The 24451-nt window shown below is 47.3% G+C and overlaps 1 protein-coding gene and 1 long non-coding RNA gene across 18 annotated transcripts in view; both read right to left on the bottom strand.

Annotated features, from left to right (window-relative positions):
* The window catches only part of GRAMD1B (GRAM domain containing 1B), a 246331-nt gene that overhangs the window by 68309 nt on the left and 153571 nt on the right, over positions 1-24451 (bottom strand). Inside the window, exon 1 of one of the 17 annotated variants that reach the window (XM_040483357.1) lies at positions 10432-10707. The exons of the other annotated variants lie outside the window; for them this stretch is intronic. Coding sequence (XP_040339291.1) covers positions 10432-10580 — 149 coding nt within the window. The 5' untranslated portion in view covers positions 10581-10707. Of the gene's footprint in view, positions 1-10431; positions 10708-24451 lie in introns of those variants that run through there. 17 annotated transcript variants of the gene reach the window in all.
* LOC121035566 (uncharacterized) lies at positions 1395-3660 on the bottom strand. Its single transcript, XR_005792963.1, has 2 exons — positions 3611-3660; positions 1395-3351 (listed from the first exon to the last, which is right to left on the bottom strand). It is a non-coding gene; the product is annotated as an uncharacterized LOC121035566 (long non-coding RNA).

The raw sequence follows: 24451 nt of genomic DNA, 5'->3' as shown, positions 1-24451 counted from the left end.
AGGGTGGCAGGCAGGGGCCTTCTTGTGCTAAGAGGGCTTACTAGATTTGCACTGCTTTCTCGTCGTCCCTGAAAGTCACAGCACAAACTCTGCAGAGGCCGCTGAGTCTAAGAGATCGAAGACCTGTGATCCGAAAGGAGCAAACCGGCTTTCTGCAGATGCAACTGACACCCCCAGACTCAACCTCCGCCTTTTAACAGCTGAGCTATTTGGCACCTAAATTCCCAAACTGCTTTTCTGTAAATGAATTTAGGAAATGGGAGGTGAAAGTAGGTATCTTTTCCTGAATTAAACCTTTCCCTTAGAGATATGGAAAGCTGACATTAGTTTCTATTTTTGAAGAGGCAAAGAGGTTTTCTGAGTCCTGTGCAATATCAAAAGCACTTTCCAAAGCGCACCCTGGAGGAATCGGGGGAAGAAAGAGAAGTTAAGGTGCACCTGCAAATCCAATCCGGTCCCACTCGACATAGTCCCGGTCAATCACATTCTATAGAAAGAAGGTTGGCGTGCACCTAGTATCTTGTTCACCTCAAGCACTTAGTAATTGTTGTTGACAAAAATGGGAGACAAAGGATAAGGTCCTATTCTGTCTTTGAACTCTACTCCCATCCCAATGAAAACAAAAGACTTTTTTAAGTAGTACTTTCATTTTAACTAAATCTGAATTTCTTGAATTGTGGGGAATGATCGACTGAAGTGAACCCGATTACATTACTACCACCATCATCCAAAATACAGGTGCTAATCTAGGAGATCCCTGAAGTGTTTGGTAAACCAAAGAGGGAAAAGGAATAGAGATAGGACATTTACTGAGAATCTACCGTGTGCTAGGCACATATCTTATTTACTTATAAAACTTCTTTTTAATCTGATGAGAAAACTAAATATAGAAAACTATCCTGGTTCAGTTGGTTGAGTGTCAGACTTTGGCTCAGGTCATGATCTCACGGTTTGTGGGTTTGAGCCCCACACTGGGCTCTGTGCTGGCAGTGCAGAGCCTCCCTGGGATATTTTCTCTCTCTCTCTCTCTCTCTCTCTGAAAATAAATAAAACTTAGAAGAAAAAAAAAAGCCTATCCTTATCCAAGGTCACATAGGTATTTCTAAAACCTATGTTTTCACCACACCATGCTACCTCCATAAACAAACACCTATGAAGTAAAAGGCACTTCAAAAGTTACCGCACTTGGGGCACCTGGGTGGTTCAGTCAGTTAAGCGTCCGACTTCGGCTCAGGTCACGATCTTGTGGTTCGTGGGTTCAAGCCCCGCGTCAGGCTCTGTGCCGACAGCTCAGAGCCTGGAGCCTGCTTCAGATTGTATCTCCCTCTCTCTGCCCCTCTCCCGTTTGTGCTTTGTCTCTGTCTCTCAAGAATAAATAAATCTTAAAAAAACAATTTTTTTTAAGTAACCGCACTTAACCAAAAGCAGTTACAATCATGATATTGCATTTAGCCCTTGCAATGACACTGCAAGTCAAGTCCCATTGCTCCTACTCAGGCCAGTTATCCATTTATTGCCCCTCAGGTCCAAATCCATCCTTCTTTGCCCTGCCTCATGATGCTGGAGCTGTACCTGGTGAACACTCCACTGGCCTAATAAGCCTCACTGGCGCCCCTAGTGGGCACTTGCCTGTTGACCAGCCCCAGCCTGCGGCACCTCGACAACCTTCTGTGCCACACACTGGGCCACCCCCACACTGGGCCACCCCCACACTGTCTCCAGTGAACGTGGATCTCCACCTTTGCATGGGGATCACCCTTGTAGGTGTTTTCCTTCGTTGGGGTCTCTGCCTCAATCCTAAAGGTGGTGGCTGCTCCCTACATCTGTTATTCCTACGTTCTTTAGAGCCTTCTGTTTACCTGTTAATGATTCTCAACGTTATATCATCCCTGTTCAACTCATGTATGTGCTGTCTCCTGACAGAAGGCTCACTGATACACTGCCACAGCAATGAGCGAAAAGAAGCACTGTCCCCGCCCTCAAGTGACGCAGTAATAATGACTAAAAGTACCTAAGAGCATTCTATGAGCCAGACGGAGATTTTGTGGATTTAGAATGTGTTCCTTCATTTCCTCTTCCCATCGACCCTACTTTACAGGGAGATAACTCAGAGTTTAAATAATTTCCTCAGGTCACAGAGACAGTGGACCGAGAAGCCAGGATAGGTCTCTCAGCACTCTGGACTCCACAGTCATCCATGCTGAAATGCTGCCTCCATCAACTGGCTGCAAAGAGCGACAAAGGGCCAAGGCAGTGTGAATGGGACGTATAAACACATCAATCTTTCACAAAGATGGAACAGGAGAAGGAAGAAGTTAAATTGTCAGCCAGAGAGGTCCACACATACCCAAAGAAATCAAAATACAACAAGGGGCCACCATGAAGGGTCTTTCAAATTGGTCTCTGTAGTGCACAAGAGCTGGGGTACCCTGGTCGACAGATGCTCCTAAGACCCCACTAAACAACTCGTTCCAGATTTAACGCTCAGGATATTGCCCATGTGTTATGAACCACACATGCAAGAGAACTGACAATCCGCACGCTTCCACCCTGCCCTGAGTTCCCCCAGCTCAGACTTTAAACCACGGAAGCTGGGTCGGGGGTGTCCGAAAGGGTATATTGATTGCCTGTGACCCAGCTGTAACCCAAGACATCGCATTAATACTGCATCTCTCACATGAGGAGCAGAGATGTCTATGTAATTAAAACCTGAAGCAAGACATGGGGGAAGGCGTTGAGGGTGCGGGCAGCTCTAACACGGCTCTGCTCTCACTCTGTGGAGAGCCTGTGCCCCCACTGAGCCAGTGCCCAGTCTTTAGCGGCTATAAAAGCCACATAGGCTCTGGGCAGTCAGATAAGAAGACCTAGCCCCTATCCCACTGGGAACAGAACTTTCAGGGCTTAGGGCTCCTTCTATATATTAGTCAAAGAAAGCCCCATTCGCCATGCCCACCAACCCCCTTCTCCCAATTTTCTTCTAATCCTACACAAACAGAAGAGTTAGCTTTTCTGAGTATCACCTTTTTCTTTTCCAAATGTTCCCAACCATCCATTCTAGATTTTCAGCCTGGATCAATTGTACATCCACTGAGTGGTCTATGCAGGTGGTTCCCAAACTTTGCCATACTTCAGAATCACCTAGACGTTTTTACACATTCCCAGTGCACAGGCGCACCTCCTACCAATTACATCAGAATGTCTGGGGATGTTTTTAAAGATCTCCAGGTGACTGCAAATGCGGCAAAAATTTAGATACCACTGGTCTGTATGACTTCCACCTTAATTCTCTAGTAATGTAATATAGAAATTATTTCTGGGGCACTTGGGTGGTTCAGCTGGTTAAGCATTCACCTCTTTTTATTTATTTATTTTTTTTTTAATTTTTTTTTTTCCAACGTTTATTTTTATTTTTGGGACAGAGAGAGACAGAGCATGAACAGGGGAGGGGCAGAGAGAGAGAGGGAGACACAGACTCGGAAACAGGCTCCAGGCTCTGAGCCATCAGCCCAGAGCCTGCCGCGGGGCTCGAACTCACGGACCGCGAGATCGTGACCCGGCTGAAGTCGGACGCTTAACCGACTGCGCCACCCAGGCGCCCCTAAGCATTCACCTCTTGATTTCGGCTCAGGTCATGATCTCACAGTTCGTAGGATCGAGCCCTGTATCAGGCTCCACAGAGCCTGCTTGGGATGTTCTCTTCTCTCTCTGCCCCTTCCCCGCTCAACATAAATAAATAAACTTTCAAAATATACAGAGAAATTACTTCTGAAAGTATAGTCTAATAATCTGAATTCCCTAGAAATCAATTATTTTAATCTAAGACATTTTTCCTCTCTTTTAATGATTTTCCAATGAATAATCAGAACTGATACTCATTGAGAACTACATGCCAGGTCTTGTTCTAGGCACATTATGAAGGTTACATTGGGTTATATCTCAGTTAATATTATTCCAATTTCACAGAAGAGAATTTGACCAATTTCACAGAAGAGAAGAAAGATTATGAGCACATCTGCAAGTTTATTCGGTACACCTGAGATGTCTCTCATCGAGGACTAGAGACTTAAGCAAGTTTTAAGAAAGTCAAAATTGCCCTCTGTTCTTTTCTCTGATATTTGGTTTTTTTTTTTCAATATATGAAATTTATTGTCAAATTGGTTTCCATACAACACCCAGTGCTCATCCCAAAAGGTGCCCTCCTCAATACCCATCACCCACCCTCCCCTCCCTCCCACCCCCCATCAACCCTCAGTTTGTTCTCAGCTTTTAAGAGTCTCTTATGCTTTGATATTTGGGTTTTAATTCCACCCAGTTACATTTGTTCTATTCTTCTGGTTTTGAAAATCGCTCTTTTTAAAAGACAGGATGGGGGTGCCTGGGTGGCTCAACCGGTTAAGTATCCAGCTTCCGCTCAGGTCATGATCTGGCGGTCTGTGAGTTCGAGCCCTGCATTGGGCTCTGTGCTGACAGCTTAGAGCCTGGAGCCTGCTTCGTATTCTGTGTCTCCCTCTCTTTCTGCCCCTCCCCCACTCACACGGTCACTGTCTCTCTGTCTCTCAAAAATAAATGAAACATCAAAAAAAATTTTTTAAAAAAAAGAGAGAGAGTACAAGTTTGGGTAAGTTTGGTGATATTCTTCAATGCAGTGAAAATTTCTCCTCCTAGATTTACAGAATCCGGGCAGGTGCTCAGTGACCACAGCAAGAATCTATACAAGGTGGCTGGCATCAGACTGTTCTGTCCCCCACCCCCGCTGAGAAAGCACATGATCGAACACCACTCCTTGTGGGCAGAAAGTTCCAGGCAACTAACTGGAGTTGATTCCCGAAGAGGAAAAAAATGGGATTGGGGATAAATGAAATCATCTCTGATCATGACTCTGTGGGAAGCAGGTAGGGGCAGGAATCGATGCGGGGTCCAGAAGCCAGAGAGACATCGAAGAAGAAAGGGCGAAGAGGTATCAGGTGGGGCTGGAGTCCGAAGGGCCAAATATGGAAGGTCACCTAACAGAAAAAAGCAAGTTGTCCTCTTTCCAGGCAATTATAACTGCTCAAGCAAGAAGGTCCTGAACAAGAGACTGCGAGGAGGGTGGCCACAAGCAAGGCTGAAGGCCTTTAAAACATGGGCACAGAGCTCATCTAATTACTTAATTATGCAAATTAAGCAGTTTTAAGTTTAACTTAGCCCTCAATCCCCGGGTTAACACAGGTTAGCATGGAAGAGGATTAAACAATGACACAGACCACTCAGTCCAGTGTTCTTTCTGCCACCCAGTCACCGAGTTCTGGATATGGTCTGCCACCAGCTACCCTCAGACCCTCCACATGTGACCCTCTCTGTCAAAGGGAGATAACACCTGTTGTACAAAAGGGCGACTGGGAGGAAGAGAAGATGTAAGTAAGGTCAAGTGCAAGTCCCTGGGTCCGAGACACATGCAGGAATATTATCATGCAGTGGTAATTCTGCCTCCCAGAAACAGGCATTCGCGTTCCCAGCTCCAAACTGCCCTGGACCAAAGAGAACAGCCTCACGGAAGAATAATGCCTTCTCCGTAAAGACAGACCACACCTAATGGACAATCTGTCCCCAAGAGGTCATGAAATCCTGCTCCTTTGCCTCAATTTGGGATAACTCTGCGAGGCCACTCCAGAGCCAGAGCTTTTCACGGAACTGGTCAAAGCCTCCTGCAAGTTCGTTAAAGTTTAAATTCTTCCTCTGTCCAATTCTGATTCGGTCACTTACTTACAGGTCTGTTCCCAAGGGCCATTTCCCAATAAAGCTCCCGCAAGGCAAATTTGTCTGAGTCCTTTCCAGAGTCTCTTTCCAACCTAAGACATACCCCAATTACCATGAAGGAATGTGTGCGAACAGGGAGGTGCTGAGAGACGCGCTGCTCAAGTGTAAGGAAATGGCCAAATCTCAGGACTCGGGAATTCAGTACAAGTCTGGGATGTCTAGAGAGTTCTGGCCCCCCCTGGGAAAGGCAGATAACCATGGTAGGCCTTCTACCTCTGTCCACTACAGGATATTAGGGGAGACTAATCACCTCTCTGCAGAGGTAACTGACCTCTCTTTAATCCTGGATTAAGGTCTTTAAGATGGAAACCTGCTTGCCGGTGCCCCAGTTAAGATGTTGACATGTACTTAAGAAGAGAACTTGAGTCCCTCCTGCCACTGGCCAAAGGCATGAGCAACATGACCATCCTTCCATCTCCCTCCACCCCCTACCCACTGTCCGTTTAGCTTAAAGAACCAGGAAGCTTGGGTGGCTAATGGAGCGGACATCATGAAAATCGCACTGCTAGGCACAACACTGGGTGCTAGCGAGAAAGACAGGAAGAGTGCTACGTTAGGGCAGAAAGGGGTGGGGATCATGATGAGTTAAGAAGAAATCCTAGTCAAAGCAATGACTGCCCCCAGGTGGGAGGTCTTTGGGCCATGCTAGTGATGCTGCTGTTGCCTCCCGTTCGCTATGCACGCCCATGTGTCTTAGAAGCTTGGTTGGCCAGTGGGGCCAGGCAAGACCGAAAAAGCAGGTGGCAAGCAAAGCCCCGCAGCTCAGTTTTCAAGCATTGTGACCTAGCTCCTCCTAAAAATCAACCCTGAGTTTCCAGGAAGTCACTAAAAGGGCATTGGGAGAATTTCCATCATCTCTCTTGCCATGGGGTGGCACAGAAGTATGGACTCCATTTTCCCCATACATGTCCAGCTGTGGCAGTCAGCCTGCTCAGTCGCCCTCCCCAAAGGGTCTCACTGGGCTGCTAATGCTATTGCTCCCAAGATGGGCCCCCCTCCTAGGCAGGGGCCCAATGTACACTTGATTCTAGATGAGGACAATGCAGGCTAATGCAGGAGTGACTGACATATGGCAATCCCAAACTCGTGTTATAAAAGCATCCACCTTCAGGAGGCTAGGCACCTAGAGGACTCTGGCGTGTGACCCTGGATGGGCCTCTGGGCCTCAGTTTCCCCATCTGGTATATGAAGGCGTTGGGTCTAGATGCCCCCCTCATTCTTCGCCTCACACATGTCAAAGTGCTAATTAAGAACAAAAAGATGAGCTCTGTGACCACGGCGGGGGGGGAGGGGCAGGGGGGGGAAACGCCCCTAATGCTGACCTATTAAAGCAGACGGGGCCAGTGACCCAAGCCGTGAGCTCCTGGGTCCTAGTCCCTTTCTACTTTCTCCCTTCTGGCCACATCACCGCCTTGAACTAACTGCCTCTCCTCTTCCTACCTCTGCACCTCCAGCCTCTCCAGAGAAGAGCTAAAAAGCTGTGCTGAGCAGCTGGCAGGTTCTCTCTCCGAACTCCAAGCCAATCCTCATTAGAGACTTTCGGCACTGCCTGACCAGTCAAAACCTCATGGGGGGTGTGGGTGGGGGGTGGGGGACAGGTAGGGGCAGAAGAGATGCGAGTAAGGAGGCAGGCAGCTGACTGGCAGGCTGGTGACACTTACCCGCATATGCTAGGACATCCTGGCAGTACAACACCCTCCGACCAAATTAAATCTCACCACAACCAAATTCCCTTCTCACAGTCCACACAGTGTTGACCCTTCAGCCACGCGCCCCGGACATGAGGCTGCCTAAAGCAGGGGGCGGGGGTGCAGAATAAGCCACTGGCCTGCTGGCAAGGACCTTTCTTCTCCAAAGCTTGAAGGAGTGTGGAAGGCTAGTTACTGGTGGGCAAAGACCAAAGTTTGGCACGGACCCAAACTACAAGGTGGCTCTGAGAATAATTAAAATAAATTCGCAGGGGCGCCTGGGTGGCTCAGTTGGTTCAAGCGTTCAACTTCAGCTCAGGCCGTGATCTCACGGCTCGTGAGTTCAAGCCCCACAGCTCGGAGCCGGGAGCCTGCTTCGGATTCTGTTTCTGTCTCTCTCTGCCCCTCCCCCCCGAACGTGCACACTCTCTGTCTCAAATATAAAGAAACATTAAAAAAATAAATAAACGTGGGCCTCATGTGGGCCTCACCGACAGAAGCAAGTGGAAAAGGTAATCAACTTCCCCCAAATAATACTGGTAGGAGTGTACCTAGAAATACTGCCACACTTTACAAGGTCTACTGGTCAGACAAGATAAATAAGACAGCGTGGGTCTGCCCTACACAAAACTGCAGAGTAATTAGATATTTAGACTGTAGGACAGATGCCTCAGAGCAAGCAGGGCGTCCCCTATTTGAAAAGAAGGAGGGAAGAAAGAAAGCCAACGGAGGAGCCTTATTTTTTTTGTTTCTCCAAAGGGAAGTTACCGGGTGGCATAACTGGGTTTGGAATACGAGGGGATATCCTAAGAGTTGTGACAGCCACACATTGTAAGAGGCTGGCTCACAGAGGGTGAGTTCCTAGTCAAGTTGCTGGTTTCACATCCCCATCTCCTCCAGGAGTGTCCAGATGACCTTCCCAAACCTCCCGACTCATCCGCAGTCAGCATCTGTGGCAAAGCGGGCCCGAGTAGTAGATGATGTCCAGTGAGGCTCCAGCGTGTCAAAGAGCACACGGTCTTCCACTTTTTGTAGGGAAAACCACTGGGGATCTCCATCTGTTTCAATTCTGTACATTCTTCTTCCCCAGACCGAGAGGTACGGTCTTCCTCTACTGTTAGGGGCCAAAAATAACATCCACAGCCTCTACCCAGCCCCAGCGTAGAAAGGCCTTTTGATCTCACTCAGCTCAGATCCTCACCCAAAGCAGTGATCTCCCCTGCAGCTCCTCTGAAGAGAAGGAAGGGGGGGAAAAAATGGAACTTTTCCATTGGCTTCCAAAATGATGAATCAATATTCTTAAGTGATAGGGCAGGTGGCCAAATCCTTCTCCTGAGGGAGGCTGACAAAATTAGTCTCCCCATCCACTGAGGTCCTGCTCCTGCACATCACTGTGGGTCTCTGAGCCACCAAAGGTATCAAAACCACCTCCCCCCTCCCCCCCGGAACACAAATGGTCCTGTGAAGCTTCCTGGAAATCTTGTAAAATATGCTCCAGTAGGAGTGAGTGGATGCTAGGAAAACTCTGCCCACTGCCGCGTTCCCTGTATGCTGACATTTGCAATCAAGATGGAAAACATCCACGAGATGTGCCCCGGAGGACTGGCTTGTTTTCTTCTAAATAGTCTAGCATTTGACTCCCCCAAAACCCTTGTATCAGGATCTATAAAATACCACTGCCTGGGTGTATGGCATCAGAACCCTCTAGTCTCCCCGCGGCCTTTTGTCCGGCCTTGATGATTTCACAGCACACCCTGGGGCGGGAGTGGGGGCCAGGTAGGGGCCAGGTAGAAGTAGAAGAGCCCAGTCCTCCCAGACTGGGTGTCTCTCCCCCGGCCTCCTCAACCTCACGCCATGTCCACAAGCAGCCGGAGAAATCTGACCCCTGAGTGCAAAGAGAAATGACAGAGCACGGGAAGAAAACGCAGCCCTGAGCTGGATACTTAACGTGGAAAACTCGAGTCCAACAGGATCATTTCCAGAAAAGTAACGGTTTTGCAAAACCAAAAAGTTATAATAAAAACTTGTTTGCATGCTCAACCCTAGTGCCTATTTTGGCTCAGTGGTGCCCCTGAGGGTGGCGCCTCCCATGTACCCTTGGTTACACACCACCCCACCCCACCCCACCCCTGCTGAGCCCACCACGGACACTTCTGTCCATTCTCCTTCCTTGAGGTCAGGAAAGCTGTGCAGACGGTTCAATTTAACTCGGGGGACCAAGTTGGGTGTGGACAGTAATTATAATACCTTGTATTTATGTCTAGCTATTTCTGGCCTGAGTTTGTTTTCCCATCCTTCAATTCCCTCTGAAGAGGTCAGTCAGCCTTATAGATGTGGCCTCTGGCCTTTCTTGTGATAGCATTCCAATGCTTATCCACATCACCTCTCCTAGAGGTGGAAGCCAGGCAGGGATTTTTCTCCTTACTCTATAGGGCAGGGCAATGGTAGGCCGGCCTTTTCAGAGCGAGTCACGGAGATGCACCTGAGAACTGCCAGTCATTTACTGAAGACTACAAGGCCAGCTTAGCCAGGGGACTTTGCCACTAAAAGACTATTCAAATCATGATCTCTGACCTGGATGATCAGCTTAGGAAAGAAAGACAGAAAGAAAGACAGAAAGACAGAAAGACAGAAAGACAGAAAGACAGGAAGAAAAGAAAGAAAAGAAAAGAAAAGAAAAGAAAAGAAAAGAAAAGAAAAGAAAAGAAAACAAAGAAGGAAGGAAGGAAGGAAGGAAGGAAGGAAGGAAGGAAGGAAGGAAGAAAGAAAGACAAAAAAAAGATTTCACAAAAAACGTATATGGTGCTACTGATGTATTAATTCTATTGTAAGAACTCTATAAACATCAACTCTGTTAATTCTCATAATCATCCTATGCAGCACATACTAGATTATCCCTATATTCCAGGTTAGAAAACTGAGTCACAAGAGAGCTTGAGGAACTTACCCAAGATCATAGAGATAGTAGCTGGTGGGGCCAGGATTCAAACCCAGTGCACCGGCTCCAGGGTATCTGCTCTTAACCACTAAAGAGAGGCTCCCTTGCTCAAATTCATGAGCCCCACCCAGACAGTCTGATTCCACATGTCCCCACATGATTCAGATGGCCAGCCAGGTGTCCAAAGTACTGAGTTAGTGGTTCTCAAGCTATGGTGTGCTTGTTGCTATTCAGATTCTGCGGCCCCGGAGGTTCTAGAACCGGAACCTAGAACGTACAGTTGTAACAAGCACCTAAGGTGGTTCCAGTGACGGCGGTTCACAAAAGGCACTTTGTAGAAAACCAGTCCTGTTGCTTCACCTGGACAAGTAAACAACTCATGGGGCACCTCACTGCAGCCTGCAGAGACCATTCATTCTCCACTAGAGCGGCTGCCCTGGGGGAGGGGGAGCCGGAGGCTGTGTGAGGGCTAGTCTGTTCTTTAGCCTTGGTGACTGACGCTGCCTTCTGACTGCGGAGGAGGAGGGGAGGGTGGGTGACTGAAGACAGCTCACCGTCCCTCCACACTTGACAGGCTGCACATCAGAGGGGGACACGCGGTTGGTAACGGGAAAAGAAAAAAAGACTGGGCGGTCTGGGCCCCCATCTTCCACTGCCGGAACAATGGCCTCTTCAAATCCCTGGCATCTGAACTGGCAGCCGGCCACCAGGAAAGAAAAGAGCTCGCTGTCCCTTTAAGGACGCCCTCTCTCCGCAAAGGTCAGAAATGCCAGCTCAGCCTGCCCAGCGGCTGCCGTTTTGCCACTTTGGTGCCCCGGGGCCCTGGGCCGTGCTCCCCCCTCCAGCTGGTTCTCTGGGCACCTGCTGTCTTCTGAAAAAGGCAGAGCACCTGGGGGGACAGCTGCCGCTCTAAATGAGGTTCAGCGATCCATCCGGCAGGAACTGCTGATGTGCAGGGAACCCAAGACCTCATTTGCCTCTCAAAATCATTCCCCCCCCCAGGAGAGTCAGCCCCAAGAAAGTGGGGCTTGGGGGCCAAGGTCAGAAAGATGACTGCAGGAGGGGGGATGGGGTCAAAAAGAAAACTGACCGAGGAATGGATGCTCCAAGAGAAACATGGTATTTCGTCCAGAAGAGCAAAAGCTGATGAATGAAAGATCCAGAATCACAAAGAGATGGGGGTAGAGGGTGGAGGTTGGGAGGAAAGGGCGAGGTGTGGGGTGGTGGCAGGCAATGCAGGGGAGGTGTGGGGCAAGGGCTCTCCTCCCACAGACAGGGTTCAATTGCTACCACTTTATGTAACCCGGGCAGCTTCCCTAACTTCCCTGAGCCCCAGTTTCTCTGTAATTTGGCGTTTACTGAACAGCAAATAAATACCAGAAACTAATAATGGCTGCTATATTAGCATACTAGCCACTCCACGTGGGTCTCCCAGGCAGCTCAGATGGTCAGACTATGTGCTCAAGAAGCCTGAATCCTAGACCACACCACCAGTTCGAAGTCATCTTGCAAACATGTGCCATGAGGAAAAGGGGCACTCATTTAGCAAACGGCATGGGTTGGTGCAAACCAGGAGTCTCCTGGAAAAACAGCTCAAAATTAGTTATCTGTTCGTAATATAAAGCAGGGGTCGGAAACTTTTTCTGTAAAGGGCCAGATAGCAAATATATTGGGCTTTGCAGACCACAGAGTCCGCCATCAGCACTGAACTCTTACTTCCGTAGGGTTAAAACAGCCATGGACAACACGGAAAAGGAAAGAATGTGGCTGTGTCCCAATAAAACTTTATTTACAAGAAGAGGAGGCAGGCTGACGGAGGGCTTTAGTGGAAGAAAGGGTGAAATCCTTACGGGATTTATTCCTTAAGGAATAAAAGATATGGAGGCAGAAACCCATTTCTTGCTCTTCTACGCTGGGATTGTATTGTACCCACTAATTTGATTTCCAAGAAAAGCTTCCGGCCAACACCAGCCGACTGCAATGACTCATGCTAGATTCTTCGGCATCTAGGTCCAGAGTTTGCTTAGCATCTCTTTGCCCTTCCAAGCCCTCTTTTTCTTGTTCTTCTGGACTTCTATTCCTTGAGATTGGAAGCTCAGAAGAGGCAGGGTCTCCTTCCTCGGCAAGGTTAGCGAGGTACTGACCAAATGGCCCACCCTTCGAGGTGTCCTCCTCAGCATCCCTCACCGCGAAAACGTCCACCGCCCACCCAGCTTCCCAGGCTGCGGCGGGCCGGGGTCCTTCACGTCTGTCCATCTTCCTGAATGGCTATGCATCTCAGTGCTATGCCTATTTTCACTCATTCAGGGGAATGTCTACTGTATGGTGAGTAAACCTTAGAAAAGGCCAACTTCACCTCCGTCTTGAGTGGAGCTGGAAAAAGGCTGATACGGTACGTCCTCTCATAGGGCCACCCTCCTGTTCCTTGCGTTCCGTCCCCACTCCCTGGAGTCTTTCTACCCCAGAGCCCAAGCACTTCAAGAATAACTTTCCTCAACTGTACGAACAATGTTTGTCATGACAATTTCTAACTGGCACTAAAAGCAGGGAGCATAAAAAAAGCTGAGAAATGAGGAAACAGATCAAAAGCAAAGGAGGTGGGAAAAAAAACAAAAAAAAAAAAAAATCACTACTTCAAATTAAAAAAAAAAAATACTGCTTGCTTACATCATTCTATCTGCATAAAATGACCTCACTCCACGAATCCCTCCTATGCGGCCCCAACATTCCTTCAAAAGCTCTGCTCTCTAGGGGCGCCTGGGTGGCTCAGTCGGTTGAGCGTCCGACTTCAGCTCAGGTCACGATCTCGCGGTCCGTGAGTTCGAGCCCCGCGTCAGGCTCTGGGCTGATGGCTCAGAGCCTGAAGCCTGCTTCCGATTCTGTGTCTCCCTCTCTCTCTGCCCTCCCCCGTTCATGCTCTGTCTCTGTCTCAAAAATAAATAAATGTTAAAAAAAAAAAAAAAAGGCTCTGCTCTCAATGCACCTTCCCCAGGGCGACTTCCCTGGTGAACTCCCCCATATCTCTACAGCATCTCCTGGAATTCTCCAGTGTGCTTCACTGTTGCTTATGTACCTAATGCATGGTGTATGTCAGCCTACGGGTCCTAACCCTTATAATGCCACCTGCTCAAAACCCACACGATAACTTTTCCTTCTTCCACATGTAATTGGCCAGTGCTCTCCTGAGACTGTTGCTTTGGCCAAGGCTCTGCTTCAATGGAACAGCTCCTGCTATCTCACGGTATCGTCAGTGACCTGTTACCACTGTTCACACCACCATTCCTTCCTTCATTCATTCGGTCATTCGTGCATTCAATAAAACACACGTGGAATATTCACGTGCCAAGCAGTATCCCATAGATTGTCGTTCATCTCATGTGCAAAATCATTTAATCCTCAGGCCAGACTATTATTAACATGTAACTGGCACACAACAACAGAGGTGATTTCAGAAGGAATTATGGTAAATGTGGGCACCTGCTGGAAAAGGATAGACTGTCGTACTCTGGAAAAGAAGTGCTCATCTACCTGGTGCTCTGATGCCAGGAAAATGGACGGGACCTATCACAGTCCCCTCTAGGCCTGTGCTGTGTAATTTAATCACCCGGGTTTTTTTGTTTGTTTGTTTGTTTTTTAATTTTTTTTTCAACGTTTATTTATTTTTGGGACAGAGAGAGACAGAGCATAAATGGGGGAGGGGCAGAGAGAGAGGGAGACACAGAATCCGAAACAGGCTCCAGGCTCTGAGCCATCAGCCCAGAGCCTGACGCGGGGCTCGAACTCACGGACCGTGAGATCGTGACCTGGCTGAAGTCGGACGCTTAACCGACTGCGCCACCCAGGCGCCCCACCCGGGTTTTATAAAAGTAGATGCAATTATATGTCAAAATGAACCGATGCATTAAACTTTAAAAGATCAAATCCCAGAAGGACTCAAAGAAAGCAAAAGTGAGTGTGTATATGGTACTGGTTTGGGAGGAACTTTCTGTGAATAATGCCAAACACAGAAACCATAGAGGACAAGAGTGATTAATTAACTGGATCACAAACAAATACACTTCTATGTGCCGAAAACAGCCTGAAGTTAAGACACACCGCCCAGGGAAAATACTTATTACATGTATGACCTAAGGGTGAATATCCTTATTCCAGTCGAGTCCTGAGAGATGAAAAAGGCAAACACCTCAACAGGGAGGTGGGCAGAGAACAAAAAGGTATTTCACAGGAGAAATATACATGGGTAATAAGGAAATTAAAAGCATGTCACCAAGGATCAATTGAGAATTGAGAATTTTGGCATCCATATTCATCAGTATTTTCCTCCTAGGACTGCCTTTGCTGCATAAATGAATGCAACTCTAAGATATCACTTGTAGATTATCAGATTGGCAAAGACTAAAAAGAATGGTAATGCCGAGGCACGCAAGGACAAGGGGAAGGAACAAACACTCATAACTTGCTGGCGGGTGTATAAATTGGAACGACCTTTCCGAAGGGCAACTTGGCACTCTGTATTAAAGCTGCTGACCTAGGGGTGCCCCGGCTGGCGCAGTGGGTAGAACATGCGAGTCTTGATCTCAGGGTTGTGACTTAAGCTCCACATTGAGTGTAGAGATTACTTAAAAATAAAAACGGAAAAAAAAAAAAAAAAAAAGCTGTTGACCTAGAAATCTGGCTTCTAAGGTATTTACCTGAAGAATGTTAGTATGACATTATTTTTAATCTTGAGGAATAAGAGATAACCTAAGTGTCAAATAGGAGGAGAATAGACAAGTACTTGCATATTTGCAATACTGCCCCTTAAACGTAATTATGTAAATCAATACTTACTATTATAGAGAGATCAGATGCTGTTAATTAAAGGATTCCAGAACAGTGTATAGAACAAATTATAAGTTTCACCTATGTTTATCTATGTATAGTATACATAGAAAAAATAGCTCAAAGGATAAAAACCGAAATATTAACAGTGATTATCACTGAGGGGTGGTATTATGATGGAGTTCTTTTTGACTTTCTATTTTCTAATGTTTCTACCAACATTAGAATACGCAGAGGCAATCGGTGATGCAAAAAACCATAAATATTCAAACAAGTTAAAACTACTGATAATCTTTTTCTGGAAAAAAGCTCTTTACTTCTGATTTTTGGAAGAGAGAAAATATGTAAGAGAACTCTGAAAAGCAGGAAGGACTATACAAATCCAAGAGGGCCATCAATTATCCAACAAATCTGTTCTGGGCACCAACTATGTGCAGAGCCTTGTAGAGAGCACCAGAAGATAAACCAAAATTTGGAATGACTCGTTTCGGAAAAGATTTAATATGTTATGAAAGAGAGAATGACGCTTTAATCCAAGACTGAAATGATGGGGATCCAACGGAAGTGCACAGAGAATGGGAAAGGACGAATTAATTCCTAACTGGAGATGAGATAAACCTGGGGTGGACTTCTTCAAGGTGAGAATGAAGACAAGTCTGAAAGAGAAATGGGATTTCTACAGCCAAAGACCGGAGAACCATAAGCAAAGGGGTAACATAACCCAAGACTGCAGTGATAGGACACAGTACGTGGGCGACACGCCCCTCGCTAAGGAAAGGAGTGTCGGGATGGTGGGGACAGTAGAGCCCCGTGGAAGTGTGGAGTGACAACGAGGCTGGACAGTCACCATGGAGCCAGAATGGGGAAGGCCTTAAGTGCCATGCCCCAGTGTCCGCTGTATTTTATAGGTTCCTAGGGGCCAAGTTCAGTTTTAGGGGTTGGAAATCTGACCTGTATGATAGCTGAATCATTAATGGACCCCAAGAGTTCCAGGAAGAGATGAGGTTATTCAGCCATAAAAGGGGGAAGAAGTGCTGATACATGCTATGACTTTTGAATCTTGAAAACATTATACTAAGTGAAAGAAGCCAGTTCATGATTCTATTCATGAAAAGTCCAGAACGGGGGACTCTACAGAGACAGGAAATAGATTAGTAGTTGCCAGGTTGTGAGGGTTGGGATGGGGGGGGGGGGGGTTACCTGCTAAAATGTACGGACGGGGTTTCTTTCCGAGGTGATGAAAATGTCCTCAAATTACCTGTCGTCTTGTTGCACATATCGTGGATATACTAAAATCCACTGAATTGTACACTTTAAATGAGTTGTGTGGTATGTGTATTATATCTCAAGAAAGCTTTTTAAAAAAGAAGAAGAAGAAAAAGCGATAAGCCAGGTAGCTACAGCAAAAGGCCAAGCAAGGCATGGAAGATTGGTTATGAATTAGGACAGTGACAGTAAGTCATGGGAAAGGACAGAGGACAAACCAGAGAGGCTGCAAAGAGAACTAACTATGTGGAGAATGAGGAAGAACAAAGGAAAAAATAGCTCTGAAGCTTCCAACGTGAATGATTAGGGCAAGAGGATGTGAAGAGAAGGCTGGCTGGGAGATTATCATAAATATGCTTTCTGCGCAGCCAGGGGCTTGGCCCCTGCAGGCAGCGAGGAAGCAGAGAGAGAGAGGTGAGGGCCTGGAGTTCACAGCCCTCCTCCTGGCAGTGGTGGTGAGAGACGTCTTTTGTGACTGGTGACAATTACCAATTCCGTTTAGCAGGAGGGATCATCTCAAAAGTGGTCCTAACTTAGGCTTGGAAATATACTCGGGGGAAGGTGCACAGAGAAAGAAGGTTAGGACGGCAGTAAACAAGAAAAACCAATTGTACAGCTGCACACACAATAGTGTCAGCATTTAACAGAGCAGAGTACTGCTCTAGGTCCAGAGTTTTGTAAAAAGGAGTACCATCACGGCTTCCATAAACGTAATGGCTCATATAAAGACGGCTCAAGAGGTGAATGGCAGCGGTTAGCTCCTCTTACCAATGCGCCTCCCAGGAGTACAGATTTACTCCACTTGTTTGTATCAAAGAAGACAAGAGCATGAAGTAGAAACGCTTGGTTCACGGAATCAGAGATTTAAAAAAAAAAAAAAGCCGTGTGAGGGGCGCCTGGGTGCCTCAGTCGGTTAAGCGTCCGACTCCTGATTTCGGCTCAGGCCATTATCTCACAGTCTCATGAGTTTGGGCCCGACATGGGGCTCTATGCTGACAGCACAGAATCTGCTTGGGATTCTCCCCCTCTCTCTGCCTCTCCCCTGCTTGCGCTCTGTCTCTCTCAAGATAAATAAACTTAAAAAAAAAAAAAAGTCATTTGAACAAGCAAGGGTCAACAGAAACTCCATAAATAAGAGTATGCTTTAGACTCAAAAGACGGCTAAAAAATAATAATCATCACATGCACAGCAGATCACCTCCAAAAGCCCAGTGGTGACAGCTCCCAAAATTTGCATCCTGGGGCTTGTGGAGTTGAGCCTCTGGGAAACAAAGGCGTTTTGCATGTCATAATGCCACCGGATACAAACTCCGACCATTCAGTAAGGCATAAAGAGTTGAGGTCGCTGCAGGGAAGCTATTATGAAACAGTGAGGCTCCCAGTCTCAGGAGAATGGGTCCAAAAAAAGATCTTAACTGGAAGATAAATCTATTTGCACTCCAGCAGGAGAGGGATCTGAGTCCCTCTGTGGAATTTTCCTACAATATGCAGCACTGGGAGTCCAGGTCTGGCTCCCCACTACTTTAGTCAAGCCCCCCACCCCTCCGCCCCAAGGCAAGGACTGGTTGCTCCTGGTCTTTGTGTTTCTACCACGAGCCCAGTGGGCACTCCAGAAATGTTCAAGTAAACAAACGAATAAATGATTAAGAAGAGGACGGCAAGGGGCGCCTGGGTGGCGCAGTCGGTTAGGCGTCCGACTTCAGCCAGGTCACGATCTCGCGGTCCGTGGGTTCGAGCCCCGCGTCGGGCTCTGGGCTGATGGCTCGGAGCCTGGAGCCTGTTTCCGATTCTGTGTCTCCCTCTCTCTCTGCCCCTCCCCCGTTCATGCTCTGTCTCTCTCTGTCGCAAAAATAAATAAATGTTGGGAAAAAAAAAAAAAAAAAGAAGAGGACGGCAAGAATCCAGTGGGAACTTGAGACTATTAAAGGGTCCTGTACTCCAGAGAACCTTAGCCTGAAGTCCATGGGCATCCAGAAGAGAGAAAATCTGCTGTTCTAATCTCAGCTATCATCTTAGAGATGTGGGCGCTGGTGCCTTGACGAAGAAGGTCACACGCTCAGTGAGCGGCAGAACGTATGCTAGCCTCCAGTTAAGTGACCAAGTGACCATACCCGGAGGGGGCAGCAGACAGAAGAGTTCCAGCAGCGAGACTAAAATACATGATTTGGGAGGCTGTTAACTTCCAAGAAGGAGTAAAACTGACTGAAAGTAAAACTTTCCTGGCTGTTCCAGGAAAGATCATGATCAGAGTTCTCTGTATCCATCCAGGGCGTGAGAGACAACTGTGGATGTTAAGTATGTGGAGAGCCAGGTTATGACCATGCTCTCTTTTTGCACAATGTCAAACGTAAGACCATGAAAATTTTAACAGCAGCTTAACCTTTATAAGGTTACAATGGGCCAGGCCTCCCCCTGAGTACATGCTCAGGAATTATCTTCCCAAAGCCCTCCAAGGCCAGGTGGGATTAGCCCCATTTTATAGATGAGAAAAATCAAGGCTTGACAGAGTAGGTAACTTGCCCAGAATCACCCAACCAGAAAGGAACAGAACCACCTACGCCTGTCCCTTAGGGTCCCCCACAGAGCTAAAGGGAGGGAGCCCTGTGCTAGGGGCAGCCACTCGAGACCAGAGTCCGTCAGAACAAAGAGGCACTGCCTGAGAAGTGTAACATACCCGTAACATACCCCCGGGGGGGGGAGGGGGGGGCAAGAGTACTTGGCCCAGGTGCAGGTGTGCAGGTACGCAGTCAGTGCTCAGTCCCCAAGACCTGCATTTTCTGGGCCTTATCCTTCCAGCCTTTGAATATTTTCACAAATCTTATACAACAAACAAACAAACTGAATGGCTTTCGAATATTTAGGCATTGTTATAATGCTTAACTGGATGATGAACAACGTTTAATTTTTCTCCTTTAAGTTGAACAGCTACACATTATATACTTTCTTTTGGATGCATGATACGTTCTACAAATTAAAAACAAAAAACAGGGGCGCCTGGGTGGCTCAGTCGGTTAAGCGTCCGACTTCGGCTCAGGTCATGATCTCGCGCTCCGTGAGTTCAAGCCCTGTGTCGGGCTCTGGGCTGACAGCTCAGAGCCTGGAGCCTGCTTCAGATTCTGTGTCTCCCTCTCTCTCTGACTCTCCCCCGTTCATGCTCTGTCTCTCTCTGTCTCAAAAATAAATAAAACATTAAAAAAAATTTAAAAACAAAAGCAATTTTTTTTTTCAAATAAACCCTGACCCAGCCCCAAAGTGAAGCCACCAGATCAGCAATGACAAGGGTCATGGTTCAGCACAGAGGTGAACACTCTGAAAAACTGTTCTACTATATGATCGCCTGATACAAACGACACCACTCCCCAGAAAGACCACCCCACCTCCGCGCCAAACCCTTCCTAAGTTGTTAAGTTGAAAGCTCTAAACTTTGGGGGCACCTGGGTGGCTCAGTCAGCTAAGTGTCTGACTCTTGATTTCAGCTCAGCTCATGATCTCATGGATCGCCAGATCGAACCCCACTTCAGGCTCTGCACGAACAGTAAGGAACTGGCTTGAAGATTCTCTCTCCTTGCTCTCTCTGGCCCTCCCCCATGCGCTCTCTCAAAATAAATAGACATTTAAAAATAAATAAATTAAATAAAGCTCCAAGTTTCTACCAATAAACACTTTTCCCACTAAGTCAAGTACTTAAGTGTAGAGGTTAAGAGCACAGGCTTTACAGACAGACAATTTCAGTTTTATCCCAGTTCTGCCAATAACCATGGGGTCCTGGCCCTGTTACTTAAACCTCTTTTGAGACACAGTTTCCTGACCTGTAAAAAAGGGATAAATACCACCTTCCCTGTCGAGTTGTGTGAGGGTTACATGAGATAACAAAGAGAGAAGGGGGGGATAGAGAGAGAGAGGGAGAGAGAAGGGGAGGAAGGGAGAAAGGAAGATGGAAAGGGAAGGAGGGGGAGAAGAGAGAGAGAGACAAAGAGAGAGAGACAAAGAAAGAGAAAGAGAGGAAGGAAGGAAGAAAGAGGTGCACCGGGGCGGCTCAGTCAGTTGAGCTTCGGACTAAACTTCAGCTGAGGTCATGATCCCAGGGTTGTGGGATCAAGCCCTGCGTCCAGCTCCTCACTGAGGGTGGCGTCTGCTTAAGATTCTCTGTCTCCCTCTCCTCTCTCCCCCACTCATGCGCTCTCTCTAAAATAAAATAAATTAAAAAAGGAAAGAGACAAATAAAGAAAAGCTCACAGAAGCATTGTTTTTAATTTGCAACACTATTCTTCTTGCCTGCTCTCAAACCACCCACTTACGCTCCAGGCCCCAGAACATCTTGCCCACCAAGTTTGGAAATACATCTCCACCCTCTGTGGTCATCCTGAACCCGAGGGCTTCTCCCGGCTGAGTACAGCAAGCCCGCACGTCTCTGCCTCACCTGTGAGACGATCCTATCTGCAGGTGGAACCTGTCTTACCCTTTGAGTATCTACCCCCGTGTCCCCACACACCCCTGCATTCTGATCAGGCCACGCAGCTCTTGCTCCCTGCCACCAGGCCCTCACTGTGGTTTCTGTGGTCTGGCTCTTGCTTCTTCCCTGTCTAGTTCTTTCTCTTGAAATTTCGGGCGTCCTCGTCGTTCAAGGCTCAACCCTTAGGAGGGCTGGGTGGCTCAGTCGGTTGAGCATCGGACTGACTCTTGATTTCGGCTAGGGTCACGATCCCAGGGTTGTGGGATCAAGCCCTACGTCAGCCTCCGCATTGAGCATGAAGCCTGCTTGGGATCTACTCTCTCTGCCTCTCCCTCTACCCCTCTCCCTGACTCAAGGTCTCTCTAAAAAATAATAAAAATAAATACATACATACATACATATCAGGCACTCATTCTACCTCCTGTTCAGCCCTTCTCCATTTACTTTGCCCATTACTGCTCTCTCCCTCTCCATTCTTGCATACCTTTCTAGTTGTAATTCGTCTTCATTAAACACCTTCATAGATTACCTTGCCAAATTCTTCTAACTTTTCAAGAGTATCAGTCTTCTCTCTCCTCACAGGCAAAGCCCGTGTTCCAACTGCTTTATAACTGTGGTGGTTAAGAGCACGATCTTAAGTCAGACTGCCAGCTTGAACACTTTAGGGGCTGTGTGACCTTGAGCTGATGACCTAACCTCTCTGTGCTTCGGTTTACTGATTTGTAAAACCTACACCATAATAACATATAGCTCAAAAAAACAGCTCTGGGCTAATATATAGAAAACATTTAAGATACGTGTGATACAGTAAGTTACTGTAGAAGTATTAGCTATTACTATTAATATCCTTATCCTTACTATTATCCTTATCCTTACTATTAATATCCTTATCACGGTCACCGTTACGGTTTTTTGAACACTGTTACAGTGTTTCGAATAAGACCGCTAGCTCTACTAAAGTATCCAGTGAAAACATACCACCTTGCTGCATTTGAGAGGCATCTTTATCCGTCTAAACTAGGGGGCAGCAAACTTTGTGTAAAGGGCTAGACAATAAATAGTCTAGCTTTTTTTTTTTTTTAATATTTTTTTCAACGTTTATTTATTTTTGGGACAGAGAGAGACAGAGCATGAACGGGGGAGGGGCAGAGAGAGAGGGAGACACAGAATGGGAAACAGGCTCCAGGCTCTGAGCCATCAGCCCAGAGCCTGACGCGGGGCTCGAACTCACGGACCGCGAGATCGTGACCTGGCTGAAGTCGGACGCTTAACCGACTGCGCCACCCAGGCGCCCCTAAATAGTCTAGCTTTGTGGGCCATAGGTGTCTGTCGTAACTGCTCAGTTCTGACACTGTACCACGAAAGCAGCCACAGACAATGTCATACGCCAACGAGTGTGGCTGGGTACAAATAAAACTTTATTTATGGACATTAATATCTTAATTTCATATAATTTTCACATGTCATGAAATACCACTCTTCTCTTGATTTTTTTCAACCATTTAAAAAATGTAAAAACAAACAAACCCCCAAAACATACTTAGCTGCACGAAAACAGGCAGCAAGTTGAACTTGAGCCCTGGCTGTTGGGGGCTGACCCCTGGTCTAAAGTTACACAAGTCCTTCCATGACATTTCAAATCAAGGCCTTTATCCCACAGGCAATAAGAAAGCCATCATCGGGTTTTCAGGAGGGGGGGTGGGCCCATGGATGCACTTCCATAAAAGCAGCTATGTGGCCATGACTGGTGCCCAGCAAGACTCCTGGTTCTCCTCCCCTCCTGCCCTTCAGAAGCCTACTGTTTCCCGGCCTTCCTGCGGTCAGGCCACGGATGACCATGGACCATGCTGAAGGGCAAGGGCAGCGTGCTCGCTTCCGAGGAGAAGCACCGAAGAGTCAGGCTCTCCTGCCCCCTGACCTCTGCAGTGACTGCGGAGGGGGCACCAGGAGACTCCAAGGCCTAGATCACCGAGCCACCGTATGCCTCACAGAGGACAGCCTCCCTGGGGTCTTTTCCAGAGCCTCAGAGGGGCTTGCAGCGCTCAAGAGTTAGCTTATGATGAGTCAAGCTACTGAGTTGGAGGGGGCGGAGGAGGACAGTGGTTGCTGTCAGAGCAGAACCTAGCCTACCCAGTTTAACTCAACATCTTTGTGCAAATAGGAACCAAAGAACGGCGTTAAGGGTAAGGACACATAACGACATCTAGCAGTTATCTACTTTACCCAGTCTTTCACCTTAGCTCATTTAGGAAACAAACGTCCGGCCTTCTGGGACAAGGGATCAGAAGCGTTCTATTACGAGAAGCCCCAAACCATCTCTTCCAAAGATGAAATTCAATGACAAAAAGTCTCCGAATGGCCAGGAGAAAGGGTCTCTAACCAGAACAAAGAAGCCCAAGTGCCCCCTATCCGCGGGGGGGATCCACTCCAAGACCCCCAGTGGACCCCTGAAATCACAGGCGGTACCGAACCCTAAACAGACGACCCTTTTTCCTACAGGTACACACCTGTGATTAAGTTTAATTTACAAATTAGGCACAGTAAGAGATTAACAACAAATAATAATAGAACGATTATAATATACTGTAATAAAAGTTCTGTGAATGCGGTCTCTCTCATACACACACACACAAAATGCCCTATTCTTCTATACTCACCCTTGTTGTGATGATGTGAGATGATAAAATGCCTACGTAAGAGGAAGATGTGAGGGGAACAGGGGGGTGTCATGGAACTGTGTTGGGCTTCTACTGACCCTCTGAGGACACGACAGGAGGGTCACCTGCTTCCAGACCACAGCTGGCCACGGTAGCTAACACCTCACGAAGCAAAACCACGGATAAGGGGGGACTGCTGCCCTTCCAATCTGATTTGCTTTGACACCATCCCTGCCAACCATCTCCCATCCTAATACGGTACATTTCTTTCTCCTTAGACTAATGATAATGGTGGCAAGAAGAACAATAAATCATGCGGCCTGCCGCTCATTTCAAGCCAGGTGCAGTTCCCAACGTAGAAACCTGGGTAAGAGGTGGGAACGGCCTACCCTTTGAAAAAAAAAAAAAAAATCTGTAGAGTCAGATCACAGCTGTCCTGATCACTCATGGGATTTAAATGCTTAGGTGACCGGCACTCCCTGCCCTGGATGTGACAGGCCGTGGGGAAATCCCCAATTCCCTCCCACCAAATAATAAAGTAAATCTTGCACTGTTAGCTAGAGGGTGTGCCTGCTAGGGGATGTTTGTAAATGAGCATTTAATATTTTCAAACGAAGGGGTTTGTTTTTTTAGTGTTTCCTGCTGGCTAGGGAAGCACACCAGAGTCCACATTACGAGCGACTGCTCTGTAAGAACTGTGGCCTTTTTCTAAACCAGGAGTGAAAAGGAAGCTGACAGACAGACTAATCCGCCCAGCACTGTCATTTAACCCTGCTTTCAAAACAACTACCACCCAAGGCAAACAGAAGTCACCTACCAAGGCCACACAGCA

The sequence above is a fragment of the Herpailurus yagouaroundi genome, unplaced genomic scaffold (genome assembly GCF_014898765.1).
Source record: "Herpailurus yagouaroundi ecotype Mexico unplaced genomic scaffold, PumYag 161, whole genome shotgun sequence".
Classification (NCBI taxonomy): Eukaryota; Metazoa; Chordata; class Mammalia; order Carnivora; family Felidae; genus Herpailurus; species Herpailurus yagouaroundi.
This window is presented reverse-complemented; position numbering and strand designations above follow the sequence as displayed.